Source organism: Equus asinus, chromosome 13 (genome assembly GCF_041296235.1).
Source record: "Equus asinus isolate D_3611 breed Donkey chromosome 13, EquAss-T2T_v2, whole genome shotgun sequence".
In the NCBI taxonomy this organism is placed as follows: domain Eukaryota; kingdom Metazoa; phylum Chordata; class Mammalia; order Perissodactyla; family Equidae; genus Equus; species Equus asinus.
In genome coordinates this window covers 14870080-14897959 of record NC_091802.1, presented here as the reverse complement: position 1 = coordinate 14897959, position 27880 = coordinate 14870080, and the positions used below count along the sequence as shown (strand labels likewise).

Here is a 27880-nt window from a genome sequence, read left to right as displayed (position 1 = left end):
AAGCTAGCAAAGCCAGCTGGCCCAGCTGGTGAGAAAGAACACACAGCCAGATGGAGAAAATGTACACATAAAAAAATTTTTTTAACTCAAGAAAGGGCTTTTATTGTTTTTAACTCACTTCCTGGGAAGTTAATTTTTAAAACACTCTTATGGAGTTTCTTCATCACTTGTGCTACATACAAAAACAACGATGCTAACTAAAACCCTCAGCAACCGAGTGAGCACCCCATCCCGGCTCTAGCACAGGCAATGGAGCCGGGCCCACCTTTGAGCTCTGCCAGGGCAGGTCTAGCCAAGGGAGTCCCCTGAAACCCCCACCCTCCAGGCCCAGTGCAGAGAAGCTCAAGAACAACATGCAGATCTGTGATTGGCCTCCCATGAACTCTATAAAAGTGTTCTTAAAAAGAGTCCCGAATTATTTGTTAAGCCCTGGGTTACAGTGCCTCAGTGCAGAGGAGCCAGGGAGAAGTGTGGACCCATTGACAACGGGCCGTATTCTGCTCATAGCCTTAAGTAGACATAGAAACTATATTACAGATGCATGTGCCAGTGCAAGACATGCGAGTGTGCTGTGTGCAGCAGATGGGCACGCACATGCGTGTGCGCGGAGGCGCGACGTACACCCACAGGCACAGAGATGCGCGGGACGAGGGCACTCCTCCAGCCCAGCCTCCCTTTCCTTCTCAACACAAGTTCTCTTGCAATATGAAACCCACGCGGGGGACTGAAATCCCTTGTTTGGCCCATGTTTTCAGGGGAGGTATCTGAGTCCTGATTTATTCTCCTTTGGGGTCAATCTCTTGAGTATTTGGTCAGTAAACGCCAAGCCAGCCAGCCAGGCACTGGTCCCAGAGTGAAGGTGATGTCTGCTCCAGCACGGCTGGGTCGACACGCGTGCTCCAGCACTCCTGCTCTGAGCAGGCCAAATGGCAACTGTCCTGGGGGGCGGTGGGAGGCCCACGTCCCCAGGGCCCACACCCCAACAGGGTCCCGCTTCTGGCGCTGCCTCCAACCTGGGCAGTCAGTCTTCACCGTAGGAATGTGAAGGCCATTTCTGGGGCCGTTTTGGTAGGCCAGTGTAGGATTGGAGATTAGATTCCAGTTACTTCCACATCTGCAAGGCCACAGCCCTGTGAGGCCTGGGCCCTCCGTCAGTGTCAGCCCCTGGTGTCTCTTCTGCAGCCAAGGCTGTGGGGAGCCATGAAGGGAGGTGGGCAGGGAGGTGTGGTGCTCCTGGTTCAAGCCTCTGCTCAGAGCTTCAGTTCAGCCCACTCTCTGGACAGTGCCGAGTATGAAACACAATCCAGGGAGGTCAGTCCGGGCCTCCTGGCAGCCAGATAATGGTGGGGTGTGGTGGAACCACCCAAAGCTGTAGGAGAGCTGGGTACATGTTCCCAAGCAGGGCTTTGCACCCACCCCCTCAAATTAAAAACAAAAGTAAAAGACAACAAAGAAGGAATCTGAATTCTCCAATACTGGCCCCCGCCCCAGTGAGGCCCAGGAACACCCATCGAGGGCTCAGAGACTCCATATCAGCATTCTCGGCAGACCAGAGCTCTGACAGCACCCCCTGAGCTGGGCAGGGTCCACCCCTCCATGTGCGTGTGGCAGCTGAGCCTGGCCCCCAGCAGGAGGCCTCTGCATTGATGGGAAGCCAGCCTCCACCCGCCGTCTTGGTTTCCTGCCTCCTGCCCCTGGGCCTTGCCAACCAGCCAGCTGGGGTTTCTAAGGCACCACGGGCACCTAACTTTCCCCCAGGATGGGTCCCGCCAGGCAGAGCCAGGCTGTGGAGACAGGCCTGTGGGAGCCCTGCCCTTCAAACCCCAGACGACACACATTCCAATCCTGTCCCTGGACACGCGCACGGAGGTCATGCTGCACGACAAGGGGAGGGGGGCCGGGAGAGGGGCCACGGTCCCCAGCCCCCTGCCCGCGGGGGCAGCCATCGGCATGAGGGCAGCGGGCCTTTGGAGGCGCGGGATGAGCGTGCTGCTGGGCGGCCCTGGGCGCATGCGGGGGCTCAGGACGCAGCCTCGTCTTCTTGGACGCCGGGGAGCTCTGGGCTCTTGCCCCCTTCGCCACACCCGTCTTTCCTGTTCAGGGGACACCAGGGGCAGAGGGACCTCGGGAGTCAGAACATGCACTCAGCAGGACACCCTCACACACACTCACATCTGTATCCACAATCTCTCAAGTCCCCCCTCCCCCCAGCACCCCTCAGTCCCGCCCCCCTGCGTCGTGGCCCCTTGCTGGTCTCCCCACCCCTGGTCTCAGACCACAACCCTCCATGGCTCCCTACTGCCCGGAGATGAAGTCTAGACTTCCCTGCCTGGCTTCTGGAGCCTCTCACGATCTGACCCAGCTGACCTCCCCGCATCCTCAAGCACCAGCCAGGTCACAGGCCTGCCCTGTTGGTGTAGATAGCCCCACAGTCCCTGGTAAAGGGGCTTTGCTTTGGCATTTTCTGCCTTATTCACAGGACAGAGTCTACCTATCAGTCTTGGGATTCTGTCACATATTCAATCGATCCCTGTATCTGATTCTTCCCCTAAGACCTTTCTTTATAAAATGAACAATGAATGGGTTTTGATATCTTAAAAAAGGATCAATCCCATTTGATGCTATTGTAGAGTTTCAACAATTATCCCAAAGCATGAAAGTCTTTCAAGGACACATGTTGGGCTTCTACGTAAAACCTGCATTTCAAAATTCAACTTGGGTCCCAGAATTATAGAATTTTATAGCTGGAAAGTATGAAGCTCAATCCTCTCACAGTCCAGACGAGGAAACTGGCTTATCTCCCTATTAACATGTCCATAGAAGGACAATGACTGCTTTGCTCAGCTGTATTCTTGGCGCCCAGCCCCATGCCAGGCGTGGACCGGGTGCCGGAGGGATCTTGAGCCTGTGGCTGGCCTGTCCCACCAGTAGGGGGTGCTGAGTCACAGGCGCTGAGCTAGAGTGACACCAAGTCCAGGTTTGCTGGTCAGGGTCCTGGTTACGCCTGTTGTCCCGGCATAACTAGTACCAGCTTCCTCTTTCACTCTCAGAAGTGGCTCTGTGTGGATGCTAAATATGAGCCCCCCCACACTGAGCCCAATCCCAGCCTCGAGGCCTACAGACCTAGAGGAGCCCAGGGAAGACCCTCCCCCAGCCCTGGCCACCCCCCTTGAGAGGGAACTAACACTGTCAAGGCCTCTCCCGGGCCCCACCCCTGACGCCCCATTGGCCAGGAAGTTTGTCACAAGGGGGCAAGAGGTTGGTATATGGGCTTCCTTGAGTACAAGCCACCTCTGGCAGGGAACAGACACCAGCTTGTCCACTGGGATGGGCCCCGACACTTCCGAAGGGCTGGCTCACAAGAGGGCGGCCTCACACAAAACCAGCCCCTGGGCCCCTGGACGGCACAAGAGAAACTACCCCTTCCTGAGAGGCCGAGGTACCTCTGGGAGGCCCGCTGTCTCCCCACACCAGGCTGGAGGGCACAGCTCCCCTACACAGTGGTCTGGGGGGCCTGCCTTCTCCACACAGCAGGCTGGGGGGCCCGGCTCCCCTACCCAGCGGGCTAGGGGGTCTGCCTTCTCCACACAGTGGGCTGGGGGGCCCGCCATCTCCACACAGTGGGCTGGGGGGCACGCCGCCCCCACCCAGCGGGCTGGGGGGCCTGCCTTCACCACACAGTGGGCTGGGGGGCACGGCTCCCCCACCCAGCGGGCTGGGGGGGCCTGCCTTCTCCACACAGCGGGCTGGGGGGCACGCCGCCCCCACCCAGCAGGCTGGGGGGGCCCGCCTTCTCCACACAGTGGGCTGGGGGGCACGGCTACCCCATGCGCAGCTCCCTGCACAGGCCAGAGTGGGGCCACTGCCGTCCCACTTTCTGGTCCAGGACCCCCTCTCTGCAGGTCTGTGCACAAACTTCAGCAGGCCTTGTTGGCATCCCAAACTGAGTTTTATTTTAGTGGAAGAAGGTGAAAGAGCTAGGGAGGAGGCTGACGGAGGTTTGGGGAAATACTTTTCCGACCTCTCCTAGGAAGTGGTGAATGCATGTGCCTGGTGCACAGTGGGGAACCCTCAGCAAAAGGAGGTTCCTCTTCTGGGCCCCGTCAGCCAGCCTGTCCATGCTGACTTGCTGGACAAGCATTTACAAAGTGCTGACTGCGCACACAGCTTCAGCAATGGCTGAGGTAGCATGGGCCACTCAGGAAAGCAGCTGACACTCCGGGAAGAGTCAGCAGAAGTGCCCCTCCCTCCACAGACAAGCCAGCCTTCTACAAGGAGCAGACATGAGGCCTGTCTGCACACCTCTACCCGGCTGCCGTGGGCTGAGAACAGAGGTGCCAACGGGGTCCTACTCTGAGACCCAGCCAAGCCCCCAGGCTCCAGGCTCAGCCTGCACAGCCCGATGGCAGTAAGAATGAGGAGGGTGCCACAGTCCCCACCCCACCCCAGGGAGCACCCTGCAGGCCTCAGCCCACCAGTACTTACGACAGTAAGCTTCCGGGAGCAGACATAGATCGCTCTTCCCTCCGCGCCGGGGGCTCAAACGGGTTCCCAAAGGAACGCTTTCTCAGCATGGACTTGACCAGGATCTGGGGAGGACATGTCAGCATGAGGAACCAAGTCCCCAGGCTCCCAGACACACTGGCAGCCTCCACTCTGACTCCCTGATGGGGGAGCTGCGGAGTGGACCCTGCTGGGGCTCCCCTCAATAGGCAGAGAAAGGAAGAACATTCCAAGCAGAAGAAATGGCAAGAGCACAGAGGGGTGATGGCTGAGGGTGAATTCTGGGGATGCGGAGGAGCCCAGGGCAACTGGTGCCTGGGGGGCAGAGGCCAGGTGCAGAGCAGGAAGGGTCTGGAACGCCAGGCTGAAAGGGGCGCATTATTCTGAGGGCATGGGGAGTGCAATGAGGAAACGCCTTCTAGCTACAGGGGACAGGATGGAGCAGAGGAGGAGAGGCTGCTGCAGCCTGGCTCTCTGACCCTGTCCCTCCTCCGGCAACAGGGACAGTCCCATGCCCCTGCCCACATACACACAAATTCACCAACCCCACATGCACAGCACCAGAGGTGCATTCACTTGTTCATTCATTCATTCATCCACTCATTCAATCAACAACTATTTACTGGGCGCCCATGATATGCCAGACACTATTCTAGGCACAGGGGCCACGCTGAGGCCAAAGTTCTTGCCTCCTAGAGCTTCTATTCTGGTTGGGGGGACAGGCAATAGATAAGACAAGTCAGTAAAATATATAAACTGTTAGTTAATGGTAAAGGCTGAGCAGAAAGACAAAATAAGAAAGGGGGATAAGATATGACAAAGGGGAGTCGGAACTGTGGGTAAGAGGCCAGGAAGGCTAGCTTCTCCCTGAGAAGGTGACTTTGGAGTAAAGACCTCAGGGAATGAGGGAGAGAACCCTGAAGTCTGGGTGGGAGCATCCCAGGCAGAGGGAAGAGAAGTTCAAAGGCGCTGAGGCAGCAGGTTACACAGCATGTGGTTGGAGCCGAGCGAATGAAATGAGGGGAGGACACCAGGACAGTGTGTGTGTTGGGGAGGGAGAGGGGGTCGTGCAGGCTGTGCAGAGCCTTGCAGGGCAGTCAGGGCTGTGGCTCTTGCTCTGGGTGACACGGGAGGCTGAGTGAGCAGGTCCAAACTGAGAAGTGACATGATCCGGTCACCAGAACCACGCTGGCTGCTGAGTTAAGCATTAACTGTATGGGGGTGAGGGTGGAGGCAGGGGACTACTTGGGAGGCTATTCCAGTGGTTTAGGAGAGACAACGGTAGCTAAGACCTGGGAAGTGGCAGTAGGGACTCTGTTGGAGCTGGCAGGTCCTGGGGACCCCAAGGAGCCCCAGAGCTCTACAGAGCATAGGAACGGGCAGGCCTTTAGCCGGCTGGCCCTGGCTGGGCCTGGACCAGTAGGAAGGGATGAAGTGCTCGGTCCAGCTCTCTCTCCTGCCCTTGTGCCTACCCTGACTCACAGTGATACCTCAGTGCAGGGCAGGCCATGGCTCTCAGTGTCCTAAAAAGCCCCAAATGGCCAGCAGGGGCTACATTAACAACTCCCAACTGTTAACATGGAACACGTCCAGAAGAAGATGAGAAAAATGAAAGTGTGTGAGGAGAATGGAGAGAGCATACAGGTAGAGTCCAACTAATGTAGGGGGCTCTGGGGCCCCTTTTCCAATTCAAAGGCTTCCTCGGCCTTTCCACTCACATCCTTGGCACCTAGTACAGTGCATGGAAGACAGCAGAAGTTCAACAAATGCTAGGAAGGCAGGAAACGCTTCCTCCAGCCACGGTGAATGTTGACACTCCGTGAGGGCATATGTATTTATACATCACTCACTCTCCTCACCAAACCTCCTGGTCCCCCCACCACGAGGCTGAATAAAGCGACGTCCTTCCTCATGGGCCTCCAGCAGAACAGTGGCCCCCCTAACCCAGCACTGGGGCTGGCAAACCAGGTGGCCCTGTCCCCCCACTGGGGCCCAGCACAGAGCAAATCTCAGGCAATGGCCAGGCCTTCCCAGGACCAGGGAGCCTTCTGCCCCTCACCCTCTTACCACCGTGGTCCAGCTGGGGATGAGCTTGACCGAGTTCTTCACCTCCTCCTCGGTCACCTCCACCATGCTGCAGTGCTCCTCCTCGGAGGGAAGGGGCTCCTCCCCATTTTTGGTCACCCAGGGGTGCAACTGTGGAGTCGGGAGGGCGGGGAGGAGTCAGGGCCACAGGCAGAGACACCCAGTCAGCAAGGGGCATGGACACTCCACCAGCAGTCCCCTTGAGGGGTCCAAAGCCACAAATCCCAAACCCAAACCCAATAAACATATGTTCCAGTGTAGGGCTCTCTAGAAGGGGAAGCAGGCCTATGTGCTGTGGCCCAGCCCAGCCCAGCCCAAGACCTCTGGTTCCCCAACCTTGATGTCTGGCACCCCAATTCTTGTTCCAGGATTCTTGTCTAGCATCTTCAGGATTAAGTCCTTGAGCTCCTCGCTCACCTTTGGCCTAAAGAGGGGGAAGGAAGGAGATGAAAGAGAGACAGTTGATGATCCTGTCCTGCCCAGCTCTCCATCCACACCCTGTTCCTGGGGCTCCCCAATTAGCGCAGACCAGGGCAGAGATACACCTGACCCTCATTTCACAGAGAGCGGGAGGGACACCCCAAGGTCTCATGGCCGAAGGAGAGTTTCAGAACAAGTATAGAGATATCTTTCTTTCCTGAGCAGGAAGTAAAGTGGTCTCCCTCAGGGGGCAGAGGCCACAAACACAAACAGAGTTCCCTGGGCGCTGGACAACCCCTGGCTGGCAGCGATGGTGGGGATAATGCGAGAAGAGTCATCTAATGGGACACCAGGGGCCTTTACTCCCACTCACCATCTGGTCCTCTCCTCCACCTGGGAGGTGGCCAGGAAAGATTCTCATTGACAGGGGGGGAACCAAGGCCTGAGGTTAGTGAGTTGGCACACTGCTATCCAGAAGAGTGAGGGTCAGGATGAGAGACTCCGGTGGATGGGGGGGCAGGACTCTCAGCCCCTCATCAGCCTGGACTGTCTCTGCCCGAACGCCAGGCTTCTTTGCTATGTACATCCTTGGGGACCCCATTCCTCCAAGCCTGGGGAGAAGGAACCCCATTCTTGGGACTGTTGACCTTGGCTGCCTCTGCTGTCCTAGATATACTTAATCCCTTTTAATTTAAAACTCCCGGGCTGGAGAAGGACTTCTCTGGCAGGGGATACAGCAGGAGGAAAGGCAAGGAGACAGGCAATTAGGAGAGGGATGGAATCCAGTTGGCTAGCACTGTGGGGGAGGGGCCGACATGGTGGCAGATCCCAGGGGTCCTTGAATGCCAGGGCCAGGACGTGGCCTCTTCCTGTGGGCTTTGAGAGCCTTGGAAAAACGTGAAGCGGGAGATATGGTGAGACGTGCTGAGCTTTAGTGGGGTCAGCCCGGTCTGATTGTGGTGGCTGAACTGGAGGGAGGCTGGCAGCAGGCAGGCCAGAGAGGAGGCGGCTGGAGAAGGCTGAGGCCTGGACTAGGCAGGGGCGCAGGTGGCAACAGAGCCAAGAGATATGTAAGAGGTGAACTCAACAGAGCTTGGCGACCAGACAGGAAGTGGGCGCCAGGGAGCAGGAGTCATTGAGGATAAATACCGGGATGGTTTCTGACCTGCCCCGGACATTTGAGCAGACGGCAAAAGGGCCCTGAAAAATGAGAAGCCAGGGGGCTCAGGCTGGCTGGTAGCCTACATCGCAAGCAGAACAACGGATGAGCAGGGAGGCCTCTCCAAACAGTCCCTCTGGGTTCAGAGACCTCAGTCACAGAGGAAGGGGCCGGGAGGACGGAGTGGCTTCAAATCCCAGACCCACTGATAACTCTTCTCCGGAGCCTCTACTTTTCCATCTGTGAAATAGGGGTGCACACTGGCATCTTGAAGCCCTCCCATCCCAAGTGAGGAAGGTGGAGGTTCCTCATGAGTCGAGGGTCTGCGTGGGGTTGACGCCACTGACCCCACAGAGGCCTTGAGTGAAGGAGCAGTGTGAATGTGTGACCTGGCCTCAGAGTCCCCATCTGTGTAGTGACATCCTATCCAGATTTCTGAGACCCTGTGCACAGTCCCACCCCTCCGTCTGCTCAGGGCCCTCCCAGGGAACAGCACCCACTCCAGATCTGCAGGCCGGGGCGGGGCCCTGAAAGGGCCAAACCTCTGATGCTAAAACTCAGACACATCTCCCTGGGGGGGGGATGGGAGCCCCCTGACAGACGACTCACTCCTCGGGAAACACCACGGCCTCATTCTTGATCTTCCTGTGCAGGGCCAGGATGTAATCATCGATGAACGGGCACTGTGGGGGAAGCAGACAAAGGATGCAGGCCGGGGGCCTTGGCTCACGCTGGGGGACCAGCCCTATCTCTCCAGGGGGCTGGGGTGGGGGCAGCTCTGGGCTCCCCATTAGAGGGGAGGGACCTCATCCAACCTGTTTGGGGCCTGGCACACAGTAGGTGCTCAACAAACACAGACTGAAGGAATGAGTGACTGAGGGAACTGTGAGGCTGGGTGTACTGGCCAGCGTCATGGCAATGCCTTCAGTCCCAGGGCCTGGAGTTCGGGAGCACATTCACTGAGACACCAGCCTGCCCCTCAGCACAGTCACTAGAGTGGGAGCACCTGCACACAGGGATCTGGGCCACATCAGTGTTGGGTGCCCCAAGGCCCAGCGTGACCTGGAGCAGGAGTCAAGGACAATTTGTTGACTGACTGACTGACTGACTGACTGAATGTGTGAACGAATGGCATCAAGGGATAGAAGGAGCACTCTGGCTAGAGAGGTGGCAACACCACCAGCAACACCCCCCCTGGGATGTCTGATGTCCTGGGACTGCTTCACATGAATCCCCTCCTAAGGGGACAAGAGAAAAACAGGAAAAGCCTCTTTTCCCTCAGTCTCCTCTGAGCCAGGTGGGCTCTTTCACAAGTCACTTTAATAAGGACACAAGAGAGGGGCCTACACCTGTCATTCATCCTGGCTCCACTCTGCCAGCCCACCTAGCACTCACCTTCCCATAGACAAAGCAGTACAGCGTGACCCCAGTGGCCCACACATCCAGGGCCTAGAAAGAAACAGCCCACATTAGTCCCCCAAAAGAAACCCATACCTCCTGCCCACCCAGCTGCAGTGGGCTATGGGAGAGGCCATGCAGGGAACCTCCTTCCTCAGTCATGTATTCACTCAACACACACTGCCAGCCACTTGCTCCATGCTGGACCCTGTGCTGAGCACTGAACAGGGCTCCTGCCCTCCAGGGATTCCAAGTCTCCTTGGAATAGGCCCAAACCAGACTGAGTTTCCAACTCAACAGGTACAAAACCTCCTGCATCTACAGGGTCACATTTACTGTACCCATGACAGATGCAGCCCAGCAATGATGATATGCATTGAACTTAGACGCACTAAACCAGCTCTGGCTTCGAGAGGTCATCTCTTGTCCTAATAAGCCACTGGAGAAGCCACCATCCACCTTCTTTCTGAAACCAGAACGAGGCCTAGCCCTCAGGGCACCTCCACGACCCCTCACACTCCCCACACCCTGGGTTCTAACCTGTGCTCTCTCTACCTTCCCCCTTCTGGAACCCCACCTCCTGGCCTGGTATCTGCTTTCTCTCTATGTGAGTGATTCTCAAATCTCTATCCACGTATTCCTGCCACAGCCGCCTCCTCTGAATCCAATCAGGGAGCACCAAACGCAAGCTGACATCACTCCACAAAATAACAGGCCTGTTCTCTTCAAAAAGGTCAAGGGTGGAAAAGACAAAGAAAGGCCGAGGAACCCTTCCAGATTAGAGGATCCCAAAGAGACATGACAGGTGAATGGAGTGACTGACCCCGGATTGGATCCTGGACCAGAAAAAGAAAAGGCATTAAAAGGCAGTATCAGGACAACTGATGAAATCTGAATAGGGTCGACCAATAGGCTTTTATCAACGATGAATTTCCTAGTTTTGATTGTTGTACTGAGGTTACGTAAGAGAACGTCCTTGTTCTTAAAAAATATCCACCTTCGGGCCGGCCCAGTGACTGAGTGGTTGAGTTCACGCGCTCTGCTTCGGTGGCCCAGGATTTCACCAGTTCAGATCCTGGGCGCAGACATGGCACCACTCATTAGGCCATGCTGAGGTGGCATCCCACATGCCACAACTAGAAGGACCCACAACTAAAAAAATATACCACTATGTACTGCGGGGCTTTGGGAAGAAAAAGGAAAAAAAATTATCTGCCAAAGTATTTAGTGATAAAGGAGGATACTGTCTCCAACTTAACTCTCAAATGGTTCAGAAAAATGTAACATGCACACACAATAAATATAGCGAGAGACGATGAAAAGATAAATGGGACAAAATGTCAATAACTGGTGAATCAGGGTAAAAAGATATGAGAGATTTTTGTATTATTCTTGCGATTGTTTCCGTAAGTTTGGAATTATATCAAAATTAAAAATTTAAAAAAAACCTCTACCTACATTCCTGACCTCTCTAGAGCTCCACACCCACACACATGTCCAAATGCCTCTCGACCATCGTCTCCCTGGCAGGGGCAGGGTGGGGCAGCCAGCGCTCCACAGGCGAGAAGAGGCGTGTGCCCACACACAGAACTGCTCAGAAAGCTCTGCCCACTCCCTCTGTCACTTAGGAGAAAGCCCAAACTTCCAGATCCTGTAAACTCTGCCCAAACACCATCGTGCCTCCTACCCTGTGCCCCTCAGTTCTCTTGCATATTCTCTGGGCTCCACCTCCTGCTTGAATTCTCCCCATTCTTCAAGGCCTAGTTCACACCCTGGCGTGTCCAAGAAATATGAAGGGAGCTTCCGACTTTCCCCCAAACACGAGCTCTCCTGCCCCTTTCACCATCTCCAGAAGGGCCGGGAGCAGGGCTGTCTGGGCCGTCTGTTCCACCGCCCAGCCCAGAGCTCAGCACAGAGCAGCAAGCATAAAACATTTGCAGAGAAGACTTGGGGCTGTTTTGCTGGAAAACCAGAGGAGGCCAAAGTTGGGGAGTTTGTTGGACTCCAGGATGAGGCAAATACGAAGGAGGGGACCATGCTCAGCATTCACTCCCAAGACACAAGGACCCTGGCACCCTCAGGTTGGAAACAAGGCCCCATTGCAAGCTATTCCGCCCCTCCACGGGCACCCTAACCCGGCCCAGGCCCTGGGAGCCACCTTCCCGCTGAAGCTCTGGCCGGAATCAGAAATGGCCTCGGGGGCCATGAACGCTGGGGTCCCAGCCGTGCTGGACAGCCGAGCGTCGTTCCCCTCAAACTGGTTGCTGACGCCGAAGTCGGCAATCTTCACATGCCCATCGTCCCCCAGGAGCAGGTTGGACGGCTTGATGTCCCTGTGGATGATCTTCTGGTAGTGCACTGCAGAGAGAGGCAGCTCGAGCGCTGGCCCGGGGGACCGCCACCCAGTACCCCACCTGCCCTAGCCTGGCCACGGAAGCCCATCTCAAACTCCAGGAGAGAGGGAGCTGGGATAGCCCAGCGCCTGCACACACTCATCTCATGAGGACCTCAGGAGAGAACTTGAGGGCCCTCAGCTCCACTATGCAGTGAAGACCCTGAGGCCAACCTGGGCTATGAGCAGCAGAGCCAGGACTAAACTCTTAGGAATCTTTGGACTCCAAGTCCAGTGCTCTCTCCATGGCAATCAAGGCACCTGATGCTGAGGGAGGAGGTCAGAGGAAATTGGGGAAAGGGGATTCTCCATAGCCCGTCTCTGGCCCTCCCATGTAGGTGCTGTGTGCAGACCCAAAGCCCATCAAAACCTTTCCCCAGCTCCATTCCCCACCCAGCCTGTCAGAGATGTCCCTGCTCCTTGGACTGAGGGTAGGATTGTGGGGTATCCTGCAGAGATACTGCCTCAGCCCTAGAGTCTCTAGGCTGATGGGGTTTCAGAGAGGAGGGCACCTCAGGCCATAGGACTGCTGGGATGAACACGGCTAGTGTAAGGGTCGGCTCTCTCTGCTAGGCTGGGAGCTCACCCTGCTTCCTGGGTCCAGCACTGCCAGGAAGAGAGGGGCAGCTCAGGCTGAGATGGCCAGAGACGTCCCAGCCAAGAGAAGGCACTGACCCCGTCCCCCAGCCATCCACTTACAGATTCCCCTCTCAGCAAATACCTTTCCCTGGACCAACAGACCCCAGGATGTTGGAGAGGAGGGAAGACGGGAAGGGAAGGAGCAGAGGGGAGAGGAGAGGAAGGCTGAGGCAAAGGGAGTGAGTCTCATATAATAATAATGACAAAACCCATGGCCCTGTAGTGACTGCCTCCTGGCACATTGGAGCGCAGAGGCTCAGGGGGCTGTGTATTTGACCATGGAAAGTGGGTTCAAATTCTTATCTCAAACCCTGGCCTCTCCCTTGAACTCCCAGCTCTTTATCCATATGAATATCCAGCAGATATCTCAACGTATTTCTCAATATTTGTCAATAACGTGTCTAATTCAGAACTTGATTTCTCTGTCTGCAACCTCCTACCCCCAACCACCAAACAAACAAAGCAAAATAGAAAACCCCTGCTCCTCCTCTAGGCTGCCCCATCAGGTTATCGGCAGATTTTACCAGCTGCTCAGGCCAAAAACCTCGGGCCCACCCTCGACTCCTCTCTCTCTCAGATCCCACATCCAATTCACTGGCCAGTCCTATGGGCTTGACCTCCAAGATACAATCCAGATCCGAGTAATTCTCACACCTGCATTGCTGCACTTGACTCATCTGTAAGAAGCAGGCCTGGGCTGCCCGACCACACAGCCTCCCCTGGGCAGCCTCACCCTCCCTTCTCAGGACCAGAATCCCAAGGCAGGTCTTCAGCGGCCAGTGCCTCCATTCACCTGCCTGTCCAGCCCGTGGTGCTGACCAGTCCACTCCAGGAAGGCCTGCACCATGATTAGCTGGGTCTTGACAAGGCCTGACCCAAGAGCCAGCTGGGGTTAGCTTGTTTTGGGGGGGGATGGAGGATGGGAGACAATAGGCCCTCAGCTGAGAAGGGCCCAGGAGAGGAATGGGGTGGAGGCCAAGCTGGACAGGGTTGTGCCTCCCACTGTCCATATCCAGGGTGAAATGCGCCCTTCCCATACCTGAAGGCCCTTGCTAGGGACTCTCTGCAAAGTCCTCCCCTCTCTGTGCCTCAGTTTTCCCATATATACAAAGACAGCATTAATCTGAGGGCATTGGAGTAGCTCAAACAAGATAAAGATAGTCCTGTTCCTGTCACCACAGGGTCCTCACCCTGTTCCCCAGGGAGAGAATATGCCCCTGATAAACCAAGCTAAGACTTTAGAGAGATGGACAGCACCCCTGCTCCCAAACCAGGCCAGAACCCCAGGTGTCTGGGGGCCCTCCTCTCCCAATGATCCGTTAGTCACCCAGTGCTGGCCACCCCACCTCCTTCTTGTCTCCTCGCCACTGCCACTGCCCTAATCCAGGGCTCACCATCTGTCACTTGGGCTGTAGAAACAGCCTCCTCCCTAACCAGCTGGCCGTCTCACCCCCTCCGATCCAGCCACCACACAGCTGCCAGACAGAGCTTTCTAAGACACAAATCCCGTCACACCCCTCCCCTGCTCAAAGCCCTCCGGGGTTCACCATACCAACAGGATGAAGTCAGGAAAGTCCCCTGTGGAGGCATTCGCAGCCCTCATGGTGTAGCCTGAACAGTTTCCAGCATCATCTTTCACTATTCTCCACCCCCACCAGATTCAATCTGATCGAACCTCTCCCCATTCTCAAATAGTACACGCCCACTCCGCTCTGGCCTCTGCTACATAGTTCTCTCTGCCTACTCTACCCTCTCCTACCCATGCCTCAAACCTGGCCAATGAACCCCTCCTCATCCTTCAGGACCCTGGTCACAAGTGGCCTCCTCCAGGAAGCCTCCCTTGACCCCTCTGCACTCTGACAGCCCCTGTGCCTCCCCAGCCTCGGCAGGCACTGCACTATATTATCTTCCTGCTCAGGTTCCTGTCTCTCCTACCAGGCTGGGAGATCCTTGAGGTCACTTCTGGGTCTTTGCCATTTACATGCCCCCAGCCAGCACTTAGTCAGTACTCACAAATGAACAAATGAATGAATAAATGAATTCCAGAGAAAGAAGCTAAGCTAACATCCTCCCTCCTGAGCTCTCATCACCTTAGGGCCCCTCACAGTAAACCCACTCTGCCACCACCCACAAGCCCCACGCCAGGGACAGACTCTTCCTCGAGCTGCTGAACAAAAATCTCTTGCTTCCCACATCTCTTGAGGCCCTGTGGAGAGGCCAAGCGTGGCGAAGAACTCAGCAGAGGAGAGAGATAGACAGCACCCAAGGCGCAGACCAACATGGTGGTGACCAGGCACTGCGAATGCTCAGGAATGCCGAGTGAAGTCTGCTGCCACCCTCAACCCAGGTAGGTCAGGAGGTTGGCCCCGCCCACAGGTCCAAGCTCCACCCCCCCAGTGAAGCTGATTGGCAGATCCTCACTGACTGACAGGCATTGCTCACAGCCGGCTTAGCCTGCGCTCCGCCCCCTCCTGCATCCCTCGGCTGTCCCCAGCCCCAGGGGCAGGCAGGCCCTCACTCACAGTACTCAAGGCCCAGGATGATGTCCCGCAGGTAGAGGCGGGCTTGCTCCTCAGGCAAGGGCTTGTCACAGGGCACCTCCATGACTGGCCTATGGGGAGCGAGGGAGGAGGGGTGTTTAGCCAGAATCAGGTGTAAAGGCAGATGGCTGGTGACAGGGAACAGGGGCTGGGCCCTACAGACCCCCCCAGGACCTCTCGGGAGCCCTCTATGCTCAGACGGGTCCCTAGAACCCAAGATATTAGCTTCTCCCATATAACGAAAATTTTAAAACACACAGAGACGCAAATATCCCTTTTCAATTATTCTAATTTCAAATAAGCTTTATCTTAATTTCTTGACTTGGTATTCCTTCTTCTAAGCACTTAATTCTCTATAATCAAACAGTTGCAAAGACGCCATTTAGAGCAATGTTTTTCAAACTGTAGGTCCACACCCAGTAGACAATCGTGGCTACTGCTTTTTTTCCTAATAAGTAGACTCTATGAGAGTAGGCATATGAGACATACACTGCTTTGTAAAACTTTGGTTTCAATTACAGATATGCACGGCAATTAAAACTTATATTTCTTACTTTGAATGAAGATCAAAAACATCTGAAAGCCTCTGAGTCTTAAAACGACACCACTCCCTGCCTCCTCCCCAAATTGGTCTTTCGGAAGCACCCCCAGGCAGAGAGACAAGCCACAGCCTGGATTCAAGGCCTCGGCAGTTAGGGCCTCCAGTCAGCCCAGCCCCATGCTCATACTCCTTGTACACTGCTCTGCAAACACCCTGAGAAGGTCAAACAAGGCAGACTTGAGTTAGAACCGTAGGTTACATCAGTGACTCACTGTGTGACCTTGGGCAAGCCACTTACCCTCTCTGAACCTCAGCTTCCCCTTTTGTAAATGGGAGCGAATGGAGTCCCAACGACCCAACTCACAAACTTGTAAAGCTGAAAGAACTCTTTGTGATTTGAATACAGGTAAGAGTCGAGTCCCATTTCTACGCTTTTGCTTGAGAAATATTCCTTTCTTCTTCCTCTCCTCCAACAAAATCTTCTTTCCATTCTTCAGGGCCTGGCTCAAAACTACCCCTTCTTCCAGAGGCTTCCCTGACTATTCCAACCTCACCGACCCCACTGGCCTTCAGAGAATCATCCTCCTGGTCTCTCATTTTCCCCACCCAAGACCAGAGCTCCCCAAGGGGAGGGCCTGGCCTCTGCTTTCTCCTGGAGTAGCTGACCCTAAGACAAGGGACACAGGAGGGAAAGGAAGGCCTGGATTAGACTTGACCTGCCTGATCAGGACAGGGAACTCACCCCTTTCTCAGGAGGTCAAACACTGCAAGAAAAGAAAAGAGAAGTAGGTGAGGTGCAGCCTGGCTGGCACAGCAGCCGATGCCCAGGTCCCTCCCGGTCCTGGAGGGCAGGTGAGCAGCTGGCATCCCAGGACAGGGGTCCCAGGGAATCAGAGGAAGTCAATGCATGAGGGTGGGTCTACTATGGACCTGCCTCATCTGATTCTCAGGTGCCAGGTGAGGAGCATCAGCACGGACCCCTTTTACAGGGGGGAAACTGAGGCTCAGAGAAGGGGAAGAAATTTTCCTAAAGGTCATAGCAGATAGACAGGTAGGAGAGGGAGTGGAGACTGAATTCCCAAGCCAGAGTCCCTCCTGCCCCAGTTCTGGAGGGCCTCCAAGCCCAGCCCTGAGTCAGGTACCAAGGACTTAAATAATAACAACAACATTACTATCACTGACGATAATAGCTAATGTGTCTTGCATATAACTCATATCAACCCCATGAGGTAGACACCATTATTATCCCCATTTTACAGGTGAGGAAACTGAGGCACAGAGCTGTCAGATAGGCTCTGGGAACCCACATGCCATCGCCTGCTTCCTGCATCTATCTGATCCCCTGGCTCTCCAACCAGTGGGGTAGGAGCTTGGGAATATTTGTTGAGACTACCTGGATGTTCTGAGCCTGGTTCAGCAGGGCTGGGCAGGGGACCCAGGGCTTGAGAACGTGTGCTTTCTCTCTGCCCTGAGGAGCTCAGTGTGTTCACATGGCTCACCTGAAGGTCACATGTGTCCCCAGGGAGCTCTTGGACCCACCCCAGGTAAGCTACTTTGAAAATGAGCTGGGTCACTCACCCAAATAGAGATTGTCCTCAGCTGGGTCATCCAGGACCTGGTCAGAAGGAGCAGACATGAGGCTGTGGCTTGGGGAGGCCTGGGATGGGGGTCCCAGGCCTCCTTGTCCTCACCAGCCCCAGGATCCCCAGTGTGCTCTGCAGCCACCCTGGACAATGGAGCAGGAACTGTGCAGGCACCAGACAGATGAGGCCTCAGAAATCACTGACCCCCAAGCCTGGCCCACCACAGGGCATCCAGCCCTTCTCCCCTCCTGCCATAATGGGGGGCTCATTTCTTGCCTCTGGGGCAGCCCCTCATGCTCAGTAAAACCTTGAGGACACCCAAGACCAGCCTGAACTAACCCCTGAAGCTTCCCTGTAGCCCCCACCCCAAGTCTGGCCCTGCCCTCCGAGGCCTCAGCCACATCTCCCTGGGCAGGATCCCTGGGTCTGTGCTGAGTGCCCCCAGGACCAGAGGCTGCGCCACAGGACTCGGGCATGGATCCCCACCCGCTCACCACCTACCTCAATCAACTTGACCACATTCACATGGTCCAGCTTCTTCAGGATGGCAATCTCCTGGTATACCCGCTCCAGGGGCAGCAGCTGCTTGGCTGGTCCTCCCTGGGTAGCCTGGGACCCTCTCGGGGGAGGGCGACCTATGACCAAGAAGGGGAGTCAGGCCCCTGTTGCAGGAGGCTGGGCCTCATCATGGTCCTGCAACCAGCCTCAAGCAAGAATCTTGCAAGACTATGGCCTTGTCCCCAATACACCAAGCATATTCCCACCACCAGGCCTTTGCTCATGCTGTCCCCCCTCTATCCCCTGTACCCCCTACCCAGGTCTCCTCCTCCTCTGCCCCCAGGCTAGGAGTCCCAATCACAGGACCTGACAGATACATACGTGGAAAGCCATACTGCTTCAGTAACTTCTTCTTGGAAAGAACTTTCATTGCCTGAGGAAGGAGGACAGAAATGTCACTCATGTGCAGCCACCAGGCGCTAGAAAAGGCTGTTTACATGTGGACTGAGGTCCAGAAGGGTACAGTGGGCATCGGCCACTGGCACTGAGAGTATGGCCTGGGTGTGGTTAAGCTGGGTTAGGAGGAGGCCATAGCTGAGTCTAGACCTTACCCCTATTCTCCCAACAAGCCTTTCTGGAGCTCTCCCCTCAGAGGCATCCACCCTCTGCTTGCCTATTCCCAGGGTCAAGAAGCTCACTCCCTTTGCATACCCCTAGGGACAGGGAGCTCACTCCCTTCAGAGGCAACATTGTCCTCTGACTTCCCAGCACAGCTTCTGCCCCAACTCCCAGGCTGCCAGGGCCCAGCTGGGGCAATGCCTCCCTCCTATCCCCAGACTCACATAGTGCCTGTCTTCACTTTCATTGTAGGCCAGCCGCACCACGCCATAGGCACCCTGCAAATAGGCATGCATCAGCCCCACCCGGACAGCCCACTCCCCCAGGACTAGCTCAGGAAAAGGGGAGCCTGAACAGCTCCAGCCCCCTCCTCCTGCATCCCATCTCCATCCCCACCATCAATAGGGAGGGGACTCCTGTGCCCTGGTAAGAGCCCCTGCCTGGCTCAACGCAGCTCCATGCCTCCCCCAGTCCCTCCGTGTCTTCCATCAAAAACGGGGGAGTCAGGAATCAGGAGTCATCTCCCACCCCCAGCCCCCCACCCCAGGGATTTCCTACAGAGACAAAACTTTCCTCACTTCCAGGCCTGGGCCTTCCTGGCTCTGCCTCACATTCCCAGAGGAGAAGAAGGGATTATGGCAAGCAGAGGATCCTAACAGGCCACCTCCGCAAAGCCCCAAGAGGAGTTCCCACTGCTCCTGGCCTGCCCCGGGCCTACCTTGCCAATCTCACTCTGCAGCTTGTACTGGTTGAGCTGCACACAGTCCTGGGGTGGGGGGGGGGAGAGAGGGGAGCATCAGGTAAAGCTTGATCCAGAGGTGGCCCTGCTCCCACCTCAGGGGCCTGTTCAGGGCCCAATCCTGGCCCCAGACCCCTCACTTCCAGACCCCAGCTCTCATCAAGCTTTCAAGTTTGGATGGGGAAACTTGGTGGCATCAAAGCCACCAAATGTGACAAGAAGCCTTGGATAACGTTTGAAAACATGAATGGTGAGCCACGGTTATGCTTTGCTCCCCAGGGAATGGCAAAGGAAAAATCCACTGATTCCTGCCTGGATGCTGGGATCTGGGAGACCCCAGTCTGTGGGAAACTTCATGAGTAAGTAGTTCGAGAAGCAGCTGAATGCGAGGTCTGAATTACAAGGAGAAGAAAGATGAGGAGAGCCTCGGGGACAGCAGACCAGAGCCCTGGCTCAGGTCTGGAAAGCTCTGACAAGGTCTACAGCCTCTGACGGCTGTACACGGCTCAGTACTTGGGTTCACGTTCAGATCTAAGTGGCAACAACAGACCAGTGGGAGCCCAGGGGCTGGGAGCATGCTGTCAGCTTCTGAGTGACAGCAGCCTCTGGGGGCAGGACTAGAGGTGGGGGCTCAAGCTGAGGAAGCCTTGAGGGGCGTGAGGACACATTGTCTGTCTTCAGATCTCTAAGAGGACTTCTTGGGGGACAAAGGAAGAGCCTGTTTCTAAGGTCTGAACTGGGGGTGGGGATGGTGGGACTTATAGGAGGCAGCAGCTGGCTTAGATGGAGCTCCCCTAGGTGGGAAGAGGCCCTATTGGGAGGCAGTGGGCTCCTCAGCACTCTCCTTTGGTTTGGGATACACAAACCATAAGCTAGACAGCTGTATGGCAGGGAAAGGAGCAGAAAAGGATCTTCCTTGAGGACTACTGAAAAGCTCATGAGCACCCCCCAGCTCTGCCCCACCAACCTCTGCGTCCGAGATGGCCACATGGTGGGACTCGATGGTGGGCCTCCGCCAGGCCCGTGGGGAGATATGGCTGGCAGGCCCTGTGGCATAAGGCCCAGCCCGGGCCTCCAGACAGCTTCCCGATGGCCGCTCCTGCAAGGAGAACTTCCTAGCTGAGAGGCTGGGCCGGGCTGGGGGGGGTCTTGAAGCACCGCCAGGGATCACGGAGGCAGCTCTGGCCCGGGGCGGAGGGTCCACACCATTCCTGGCAGGCTCTGGGCTGCCATCCGCCTCCTCCAAGTGGGCCATATCGATGGCTGCCACTCGCTCCACCAACTCTGCCCGAGGGTCCTGGCAGCAGAGCGCTGAGCCCCCCTCCATTGCCACAGTCAAGGGGGTCCTCTGGGCAGCCTTATTGGGAACCTGAGAAAAGAGGGCAGAGAAGGCTTCGATCCTGGCCACGGAGCAAGGCGGTCAGATTCCAGGCCCCTCTCCCATTGTAGCCAAAAGCCGTGGGTCCCACCTCCATGCCTTTGCACTATCTGTTCCTTCTGCCTGGCTCGCCAGCATCCAAACTCAGGTCTGTCCCCCCTAACTGAAGGAATCCAGGAACTCATCCGGCTCTGCTGCACGTCAGCCCTCTGGACCTCAGCATCCCCATCTAAAACAGCCAGTCACGTCTGCCTTGCTGGCTTCACAGGGAAGCAGGGAGAATCCAACATTCTGGAGTCAGGACGGACAGACACGGACATAACACTGGAGGCCCAGCAGCCATGGGAGAAACAGAGTCCAGGGTCAGCTCAGGCTCCCATCCGCAGACAGCCCAGTGACTCACCAGCCCCACCCTTGACAGCAGAGCATTCCAGAGCTGCTGCCTGGAAGCTGAGCTGGGTGCTGGTGATGCAGAGGCCTCCCTGGTGCTCCAGGTCCACCCACCTCCTCCAGGGAAGACTCCCTGCTGTTCCAGCCTCGCTCACCTCCTCCAGGGAGGGCTCTCCATGGCCACAGGAGAAGGCTCTCATAACTGCCTTCCCTGCCCCAGCAGAGCCTGCAGCCCAGGACAGGGTCCATTAGGGGAGGGGGCTGCTGCTTTATTGGCTGTCAAGAGAGATTTCTCTGCACTCAAAGGTCATTTCTCCTGGTTTTCCTTCCAGTTTATTTGTGTGGCCAAAACGTTTACCACATCTGCTCAGGTTGATTTGCTCCCCCTGGCCTGGCCCTATCGCTGTCTGAGCCCCAAACCAGGCCCTGGGCCAAGGCCTAACCCCAGCTTGAACCCCAAACCAACCTCCAACCTCCAGCCCTAGCCCTCCCCCTCGGCCACAACCCTAGGCTGAACCCTGACATTCATGCTGGGACCCCATCTCTGCCCCAGGCTGAGCACTGGCCCCACCCTAGCCTGATGCCCTTCCCCCTTCCTGGGCCAGACCCAGCATCTTCTCAGAAAAAGGAAGTGAGTGGACTCCTGACCTCCTGCCCTTCCTGTCTCGTGGTAACTTCCTCTGTCCTCATATTGCACGTTTGAAAACACAGGTCTCCATTTTACCCCTAGTTCCCCCATCACCTTGCTTTGACAGATATCAAGCAGGCAAGGCTCACTGGAGTCCACTGGCCCCAGAGAAGCCTGGGCTGGGTTCCAGTCCTGCCTGCCATCCTACTGTGGGGGTCCTAAGCAGGCTCCTTCCTGACTCTGAGCCTCAGTCTCCCCAACCGTACTATGGATGCAAGACCTTCCCAGATTCCCTAGGGTCACAGCAAGGCTTGGAGATGGATTGTTGGTAGGGGCATGGTCCAGACCCCCTGTGCCTGCACAGAGTGTGTTAAATGAGTGGAAGCCTGGAGCTGGTGGTGCTGACATTGACATGCAGAAAGGAAGGAGGAAGAGAATCCAGACTGGCAATAGGAAAAGACATGGAGGCTGGACCTAGAGGAGTGGGGGAGGGTGGTGAGGCTAGGGCATCAAGGAGGCCTCCCTGGAGGATGTGAATAGGGCTGGAGCATCAGGGAGGCCTCCCTGGAGGAGATGAGAGGGGGCAGTGAATGGGGTTGGAGGACCAGGGAGGCCTCCCTGGAGGAGGCGAGTAGGGCTGGAGCATCAGGAAGGCCTCCCTGGAGGAGATGAGAGGGGGCAGTGAATGGGGTTGGAGGATCAGGGAGGCTTTGGGAACCAGGCCACTTGCAGGAAGGAGGAAGCCAAGGTTGAAGGGAGCCCTCCAAGCCTGGCCAGCCCACCCTACTCCTCCCTGGGGGTGGCCTACCCCCTCCTGCTGTAGGCCCTTTTCCTTCCACCAGAATATAAACTCCATGGATTGGGGCTCCTGCCTGCCTTGTCTCCATAAAATCACTGGTGTCTGCAGCAGTGGCTGGCACATAGGAGGAGCTCCATAAATATTTGCTGAATGAATGAAAGGTTGCCATAGGGATCATGACCATCCTGTCCCCATTAAACAGATGGGAAAGCAGCCTCAGAGAGGAGACCCCAACAAACCTTAGGTCCTACCCACTACAGGGAAGGATTCGCAGTGGCGTGGCAGGGCAGGGCCGAGGGCGGGACCGAGAGCCACCGCAGGCTGAGGCCACAGGCTGAAGCCACAGGCTGCCCGAGCCCATAATATTTGCATGTGATTTTCCTGAGGCTGTTATCCCAGCCAGAGGCCATCCTCCTTTAACTCCCTCCTCCCTTCCTTTCTTCCTTTTCTCAGCTGGAGGCGGGATGGGGGGGAGGGAAGAGGGGGAGAGTCAGGGCCGGCAAAGGGCAGGTAAGGGCCTGGGGTCGCACAGCAAGTCTGGGCAGAGCCTTCCTGCTCCAGCCCAGGGCCCAGTTACCTGGTTTGGGGTCGAGGCTCTGAAGCCAGGCTGCCAGGCTCCGCCCCTTCCTGGCCGTGAGCCGCAGGGAGGTGACAGCACCTCCATGCCTGGGTTCTCCTCATCTGCAGAAGGGGGTTAACAGCACCCACACCTCCCCAGGTGGTGGTGAGGAGTAAAGGAGTGAACGCCCCGCTGGGCTCAGAACTGGCCCTGCCACTAAGGAAGCCTCGTAAAAGTGAGTTGTTGTTGTGCTGCTGTTGTTGTGATTGCCTGGGACACGCTGTGGCCCAGATGGATGCGCAGGCGGCACAGGCGGCTGTGAGGGCTGACGTCAGGCCCTCCACCCTCCCTCCCGCCTGGATCAAATTCAGGTGACTAAGCACGTCTGCGCGGGAGGCGGCCCCAGGGAGGCCCCAGGTTTCTGCCTCGTGTCCAGGCGACAGGGCCTGGCGTGTGAGGCTGTGCATGTGAGGGCATGTGTCCACAAGTGAGAGAACGTGTGCGAGCAGGGCTGTGGGCCTGGGGTGGGTGTGTGTCTGTGTGTGTGGGGATCCACACATAGGAGCCATCTGCATGGAAACAAAAATCTGTTGGTGAGATATACATGCGTGTGTAAGTGTGTTCACGTGCACTGTGTGCCTTTAGGTCTCAGTGTTCGTGGACTCCAGAATGGGGGGTGGGGCCTGCACCCCCTGGCCGCCATGGGAACCTGATTGCAGAAAGGTCAAGTTTGAACTTCCCACGTAGTCACCTGTCCAGCAGCCTGCAGCTGCCTGCTGGGCTGGGCTGTGTGTCCTGTGCAGGACCCACTCCCTCTAGGGGCTCTCTCCAGACCCTCCCCAAGCTGAGGCCTCAGGAGATGCTTTGTAGAAACGACTCAGCAAGGAACTAGGGGCCACATGGGCAAACAGACGGACGGACAGACAGGCTGGGACCCAGGCCCAGAGCAGAGCAAGGACTCTACGTGCATGGGGAGCCTCCCAGGGACCAGCCTGGTCCTGCAGCCAAGAATGGCCAGACTCAGGCCCCACTCACCGGGAAAAGCTACCCCAATCCTGTCCTCCCAGACTCGGGCTGTGTTGCCTTGAATAAGTCATCGAGCCTCTTAGAGCCTCAGTTTCCTCATATACGAATTGGACACATGGCTACCATCATGCCAACTCCCAGGACTATGGAAGGAAGTGGATCAGACTGTGGACATGGAAGCAGTTTCTTCCTGAGCCATGTGGGGCTCGGATGTATCTGCCTCAGGAAGCCACTGGGAGAGAGGCTCAATGTACAAAGTACAACCCCGTACCTGTCCCCCGGCTCCAGGATAGCCTGGCACATTCCTCCCTCAGGCTCCTCCTCGTAGGCTATGCCTCCTCATCCCAAGTGTCTGGCTACTCCCAAGGGATGCAGACTCTGGCTCCAGATGCCAGCTTCTGGATGCCTGGCCTCCTCCTCAGGACATGCCCCATCCAGCTGGATCCCTCAGAGGAGGTCCAGAGAAGGACAGAGCAGGCATATCCTGCTCTCATCCAAGCTGATTCAAACAGCCCCTCCTGGGATGACTTCAGGCACCACTCAGGACTCACTCAGAGTTCTGGAAGGCTGCTGTGACCCTCAGGGCCAGGTGGATCAGGGACCAGCTACCATCCAGGTAGAGAACGCAGCCCTGACCAGCAGAGGACTGGCCGGAAGGGAAAGCTGCAAGGAGGTGGACAGCCAAACACAGAAGGTGGCCCTGACATCGCCAGGCTGCCTCGCAGGAGCCGTGTTTATGCTCCTGACAAGTGTCTGGATGGCCCTGGCAACGGGTGCCCTCCGCGCTCCTGCCCCCGCTGGGATGACTCAGTCCCCTCGAGGGAGGCCCAGGCGGCTGGAGCCAAGTCATGCCTGAGGACGCCTGCTGTGAGGACGCCCCCTTCCATCCCCAGGGAGGCCCCAAGCACAGCGGTGGGCTCTGTGCCTGAGTCAACACAACAACTCTCAGCGCATCCTCAGCACATCTAGGCTGATGGTCTCCAGGCCTCACTCTCTCCCTCTGCTCCTCCTCCTCCTCCAGGCCAGGTTGGCGCCTCCAGCCCGACCCTTTCCAGCCAGCTGCCTCCTCTCTTCCATGTTCCTGAGCAACTCAGACCCAAGAGGGCCCAATTCAACTCAGCATTTCCCCAAGTCTGCTCTTCCTCCTCTGTCCCCATTGCAAAGAGGGTCCCACCATCCTCCCATTTCTCCCAGGCCAGAAACCCAGGGCCCCTCCTTATCCCCGTCTTCTCCCTTTCGCCCATCCTTGCTCCCCCCAACCCCACACTTACTCTCTACTCTGGCCACACCACACTACGCACAGCTTCCCAAACTGCAGACTCTGTTCTACTGCCAGGGCTTTGTACAAGCTGTGCCTTCTGCCAGGAACACACCTCCTTCTCCTTTGCTGCCGGGGGACAGCTCAGATATCTCCTTTGGGAGTCCTCCCTGATCTCCCCACTGCTGGGTGAGGTCACCAAGTTGAACCCCTTAAAAAGTCCACATACAATCCTCAGCTTTCCTCTCCCACTGCTTGTGCCAGTCTCCCCGCCTCCAGGCTCACACCCTGACCCCACCCCACCACATCCTCCACACCACTTGCAAGAAGGAATAATTCTAACATGCAAATATGGTCACACTTCTCCCAGGCCTGGCCTTCCAGGAACTTGGAGTCTGGAGGACAGAGGGGCAGGAGACCTGACCTGAGACCGGGGGCCACAGGCTGAGCAGCAGCCAGAGACACGGGCTCCTGAGACGCAAATCCAGAGTCACCCATTCCTGCAACATACCCTCACGGAGCACCTGGTCTCTGTGCCCAGGCTCTGGGCGAGGGGCTGGAAGATAAAGCAGTGAAGCAAAAAGACAAAGTCCCTGCCTTCACGCAGTTCAATTTCTAGCAGGGGCAAGTAGCTGCAAACAAGAAAGCCCGGAACTCATAGATAGGTCAAGTGGAATGTAATATGGAGAAAAATACAGTCTAAGGGGGATCAAGAGTGAGGGGCCGGGGGGCGCTATTCATGCACTGTGGTCAGGAAGGGCCTTTCTGATGCAGGATTTGAGCAGAAATCTGAAGGAAGTCAAGGAGTGAGCAGTGTGGACAACTGGGAAGAGCATTTCAGGCAAAGGAACCAGCAACTGCAAAGGCTGGGAAGTGGGATGGTGCTCACTCTGTCTGAGGAACAGCAAGGAGGCCGTTGTGGCTGGAGCAGAGTGTTCCATGTGTGAGAGGCACCCCACGGCCAGCAGAGTTACCCCTGGATGAGAAGGCCCTGTCACTCACTGTGCCTGGCCTCGGGGGTGGCTTCCTGGAGGAGGTGGCATTGAAGCTCTTTCAGGACCACTGAGTAAGGATTTCAGAGGGGGAGAGGGTGGAATTTCATGCTGTGCATGACAAAGAGCAGTGTCCTGGCTGGGACGAAGGGCTTGGCTTTGGGGGGCTTTGTGGACAGAGACCAGGAGGCCTCCAAAGCTTGAGGGTTTTGAGCAGGGGTGTGACTCAGTCACATGAAGTTTAAAACAACCCTTCTGCCTTCTGTGGGGACTGAGGATGAGAGACGAAGGAGGAGACAGGGAGCCCCCAGAGTCTGTGGGCCTGGGACACAGTCTGGCACACAGTGGGTGCTTAATCTGTATGTGCTGAATGAAGGAGGCAGGGCTGTGGGGGAGGCCAGTGCATCTTCCCCCGATCCTCAAGGACACAAGCTGTGTGTGCCTCCTGCACTCCTGGCCCCACTTGGCAGATATATAGCCCCCCTATGCATCCACTGAGGCCCCGTCCTGTGACCTGGGACATACCCTTCTCCACACCCCCCTGTACCCTCAAGACACACACACACCCCCCTCCCCGGAGAGACGCACGCCTATGTCCGCGTGACCCGCCCTCACACACCACTCCAGCCTGTAAAGCACCCCCCTCACACACACAGGCACACTCCTGTGTCCACGTGACACATGCACACCCGCCTCCAAACACCACACACAGCTCCACGCGCACGTGTGCACCCTCCGAGCCACCAGTTCTGTGCCTGTGGAGCCCCAGAAGCCGCAGCACCCGCCTCCGCTGCCCCTCCACCCCCAGCCAAGGGAGGGCTGCGCAGCTAAAGCCACGCGCCGAATATGTCCCATTCATCCCCCCGCCCCCAGCTCTGGAAGGAAGATTCACGGCAGGAGCGTGTAGGTGAAGCGCTCCGCGCTGATCCACACGTGGGTGCACCACTCTGGGCCCACTCCGCATAGACACGGCCTCCCACCCAGAGCTGGGGCGGGGGTGGGTAATGCGCCCGGTGTGGACGCAGTCCCGCAGACTAGAGCTGGGGAAGGGACGCAGATGGCAGGGCGCCCGCATAGATGTGGTCTCGGCTGCCAGCGCAGACAGAAGCACGCTCAGGGTGACACCGCGTAGACCCGGCCCCCCAGACAGAAGGGGGAGGATCCCCGCACGATCGAGGTCCCGGCTGCCCTCGTAGACGCAGCCTCGCAGACCATCCCTCTCCGCTGCAGGTTCCCAGCAGACGTTCAGGCGTTCGTTTCCTCCCGCTCCCCGCCCCAGGTCCCCTCCCCGCCGACCCCTACCTCGGCGCCTGGCGACAGTCTCCGCGGCCCGGCGGGCGGCCAGGCTCGCTCCCGCGGCGCACGCCCCGCCCCGCCCGCCTCGCCCGGGTCCCGATCGCCGAGCTCAGACCGCCGGCGCCGCGGCTCCAGGCAGCGCTCGCCCCCCCCGCCCGCCGCTGCGCCCGGCCCGCGCTCATTGGTCAGACAGCGCGGCCCCTCCCGGCGCCGCCCAATCAGAGCCCTGGATTCCCGCCTCGCTCCCGGAGGGGAGGGGCCGGGGCGATCGGCGGCTCGGGAGGGCCCCTCCCCCTGCGGCGGGGCTGCGCCTCGTCACGCCCCCGACGACCCGATGCGGGCTGCCTGGGGTCCCCCGGCATCCCTGCAGGCGGTGGTCTGGGCCCCGGAGCGGGGAGTTCAGGGTACAGGTACTTAGCCCCCAAAACCCGTTGTCCGC

The 27880-nt window shown here is 57.3% G+C and overlaps 1 protein-coding gene across 3 annotated transcripts; it reads right to left on the bottom strand.

Moving 5' to 3' along the window:
* Positions 1-76: 76 nt before the first annotated feature.
* CAMKK1 (calcium/calmodulin dependent protein kinase kinase 1) lies at positions 77-27604 on the bottom strand. Of its 3 annotated transcripts, XM_044744679.2 has the most exons (17): positions 27448-27544; positions 20585-20817; positions 20083-20484; positions 19095-19142; positions 18601-18654; positions 18140-18191; positions 17762-17895; positions 17256-17292; positions 16420-16441; positions 15119-15207; positions 11724-11923; positions 9563-9616; positions 8777-8850; positions 6925-7012; positions 6571-6699; positions 4486-4589; positions 77-2093 (listed from the first exon to the last, which is right to left on the bottom strand). In XM_044744679.2, the coding sequence occupies exons 2-17, from the start codon at positions 20588-20590 to the stop codon at positions 2021-2023; spliced, it is 1566 nt and encodes a 521-aa protein (XP_044600614.1). In that variant the 5' UTR covers positions 20591-20817; positions 27448-27544; the 3' UTR covers positions 77-2020. The 3 variants fall into 3 exon arrangements, with proteins under 3 accessions (XP_044600614.1, XP_070338658.1, XP_070338657.1); XM_070482557.1 differs by lacking the exon at positions 20585-20817 and having other exon boundaries at positions 27448-27604; XM_070482556.1 differs by lacking the exons at positions 20585-20817; positions 27448-27544 and adding an exon at positions 22888-23059.
* Positions 27605-27880: the final 276 nt, after the last annotated feature.

Bases quoted from the DNA above. Each gene is read 5' to 3' on its own strand.
- CAMKK1 (XM_070482556.1), bottom strand. From the start codon at position 22,974: ATGGAGGTGCTGTCACCTCCCTGCGGCTCACGGCCAGGAAGGGGCGGA. The intron at 18,655-19,094 runs GTAGGCCCGGGG...GCCTATTTGCAG, and splicing joins TGCAGAGTGAGATTGGCAAG to GGTGCCTATGGCGTGGTGCG. The intron at 4,590-6,570 runs GTAAGAGGGTGA...TGTCCTCCCCAG, and splicing joins TCCCCAGCTGGACCACGGTG to ATCCTGGTCAAGTCCATGCT.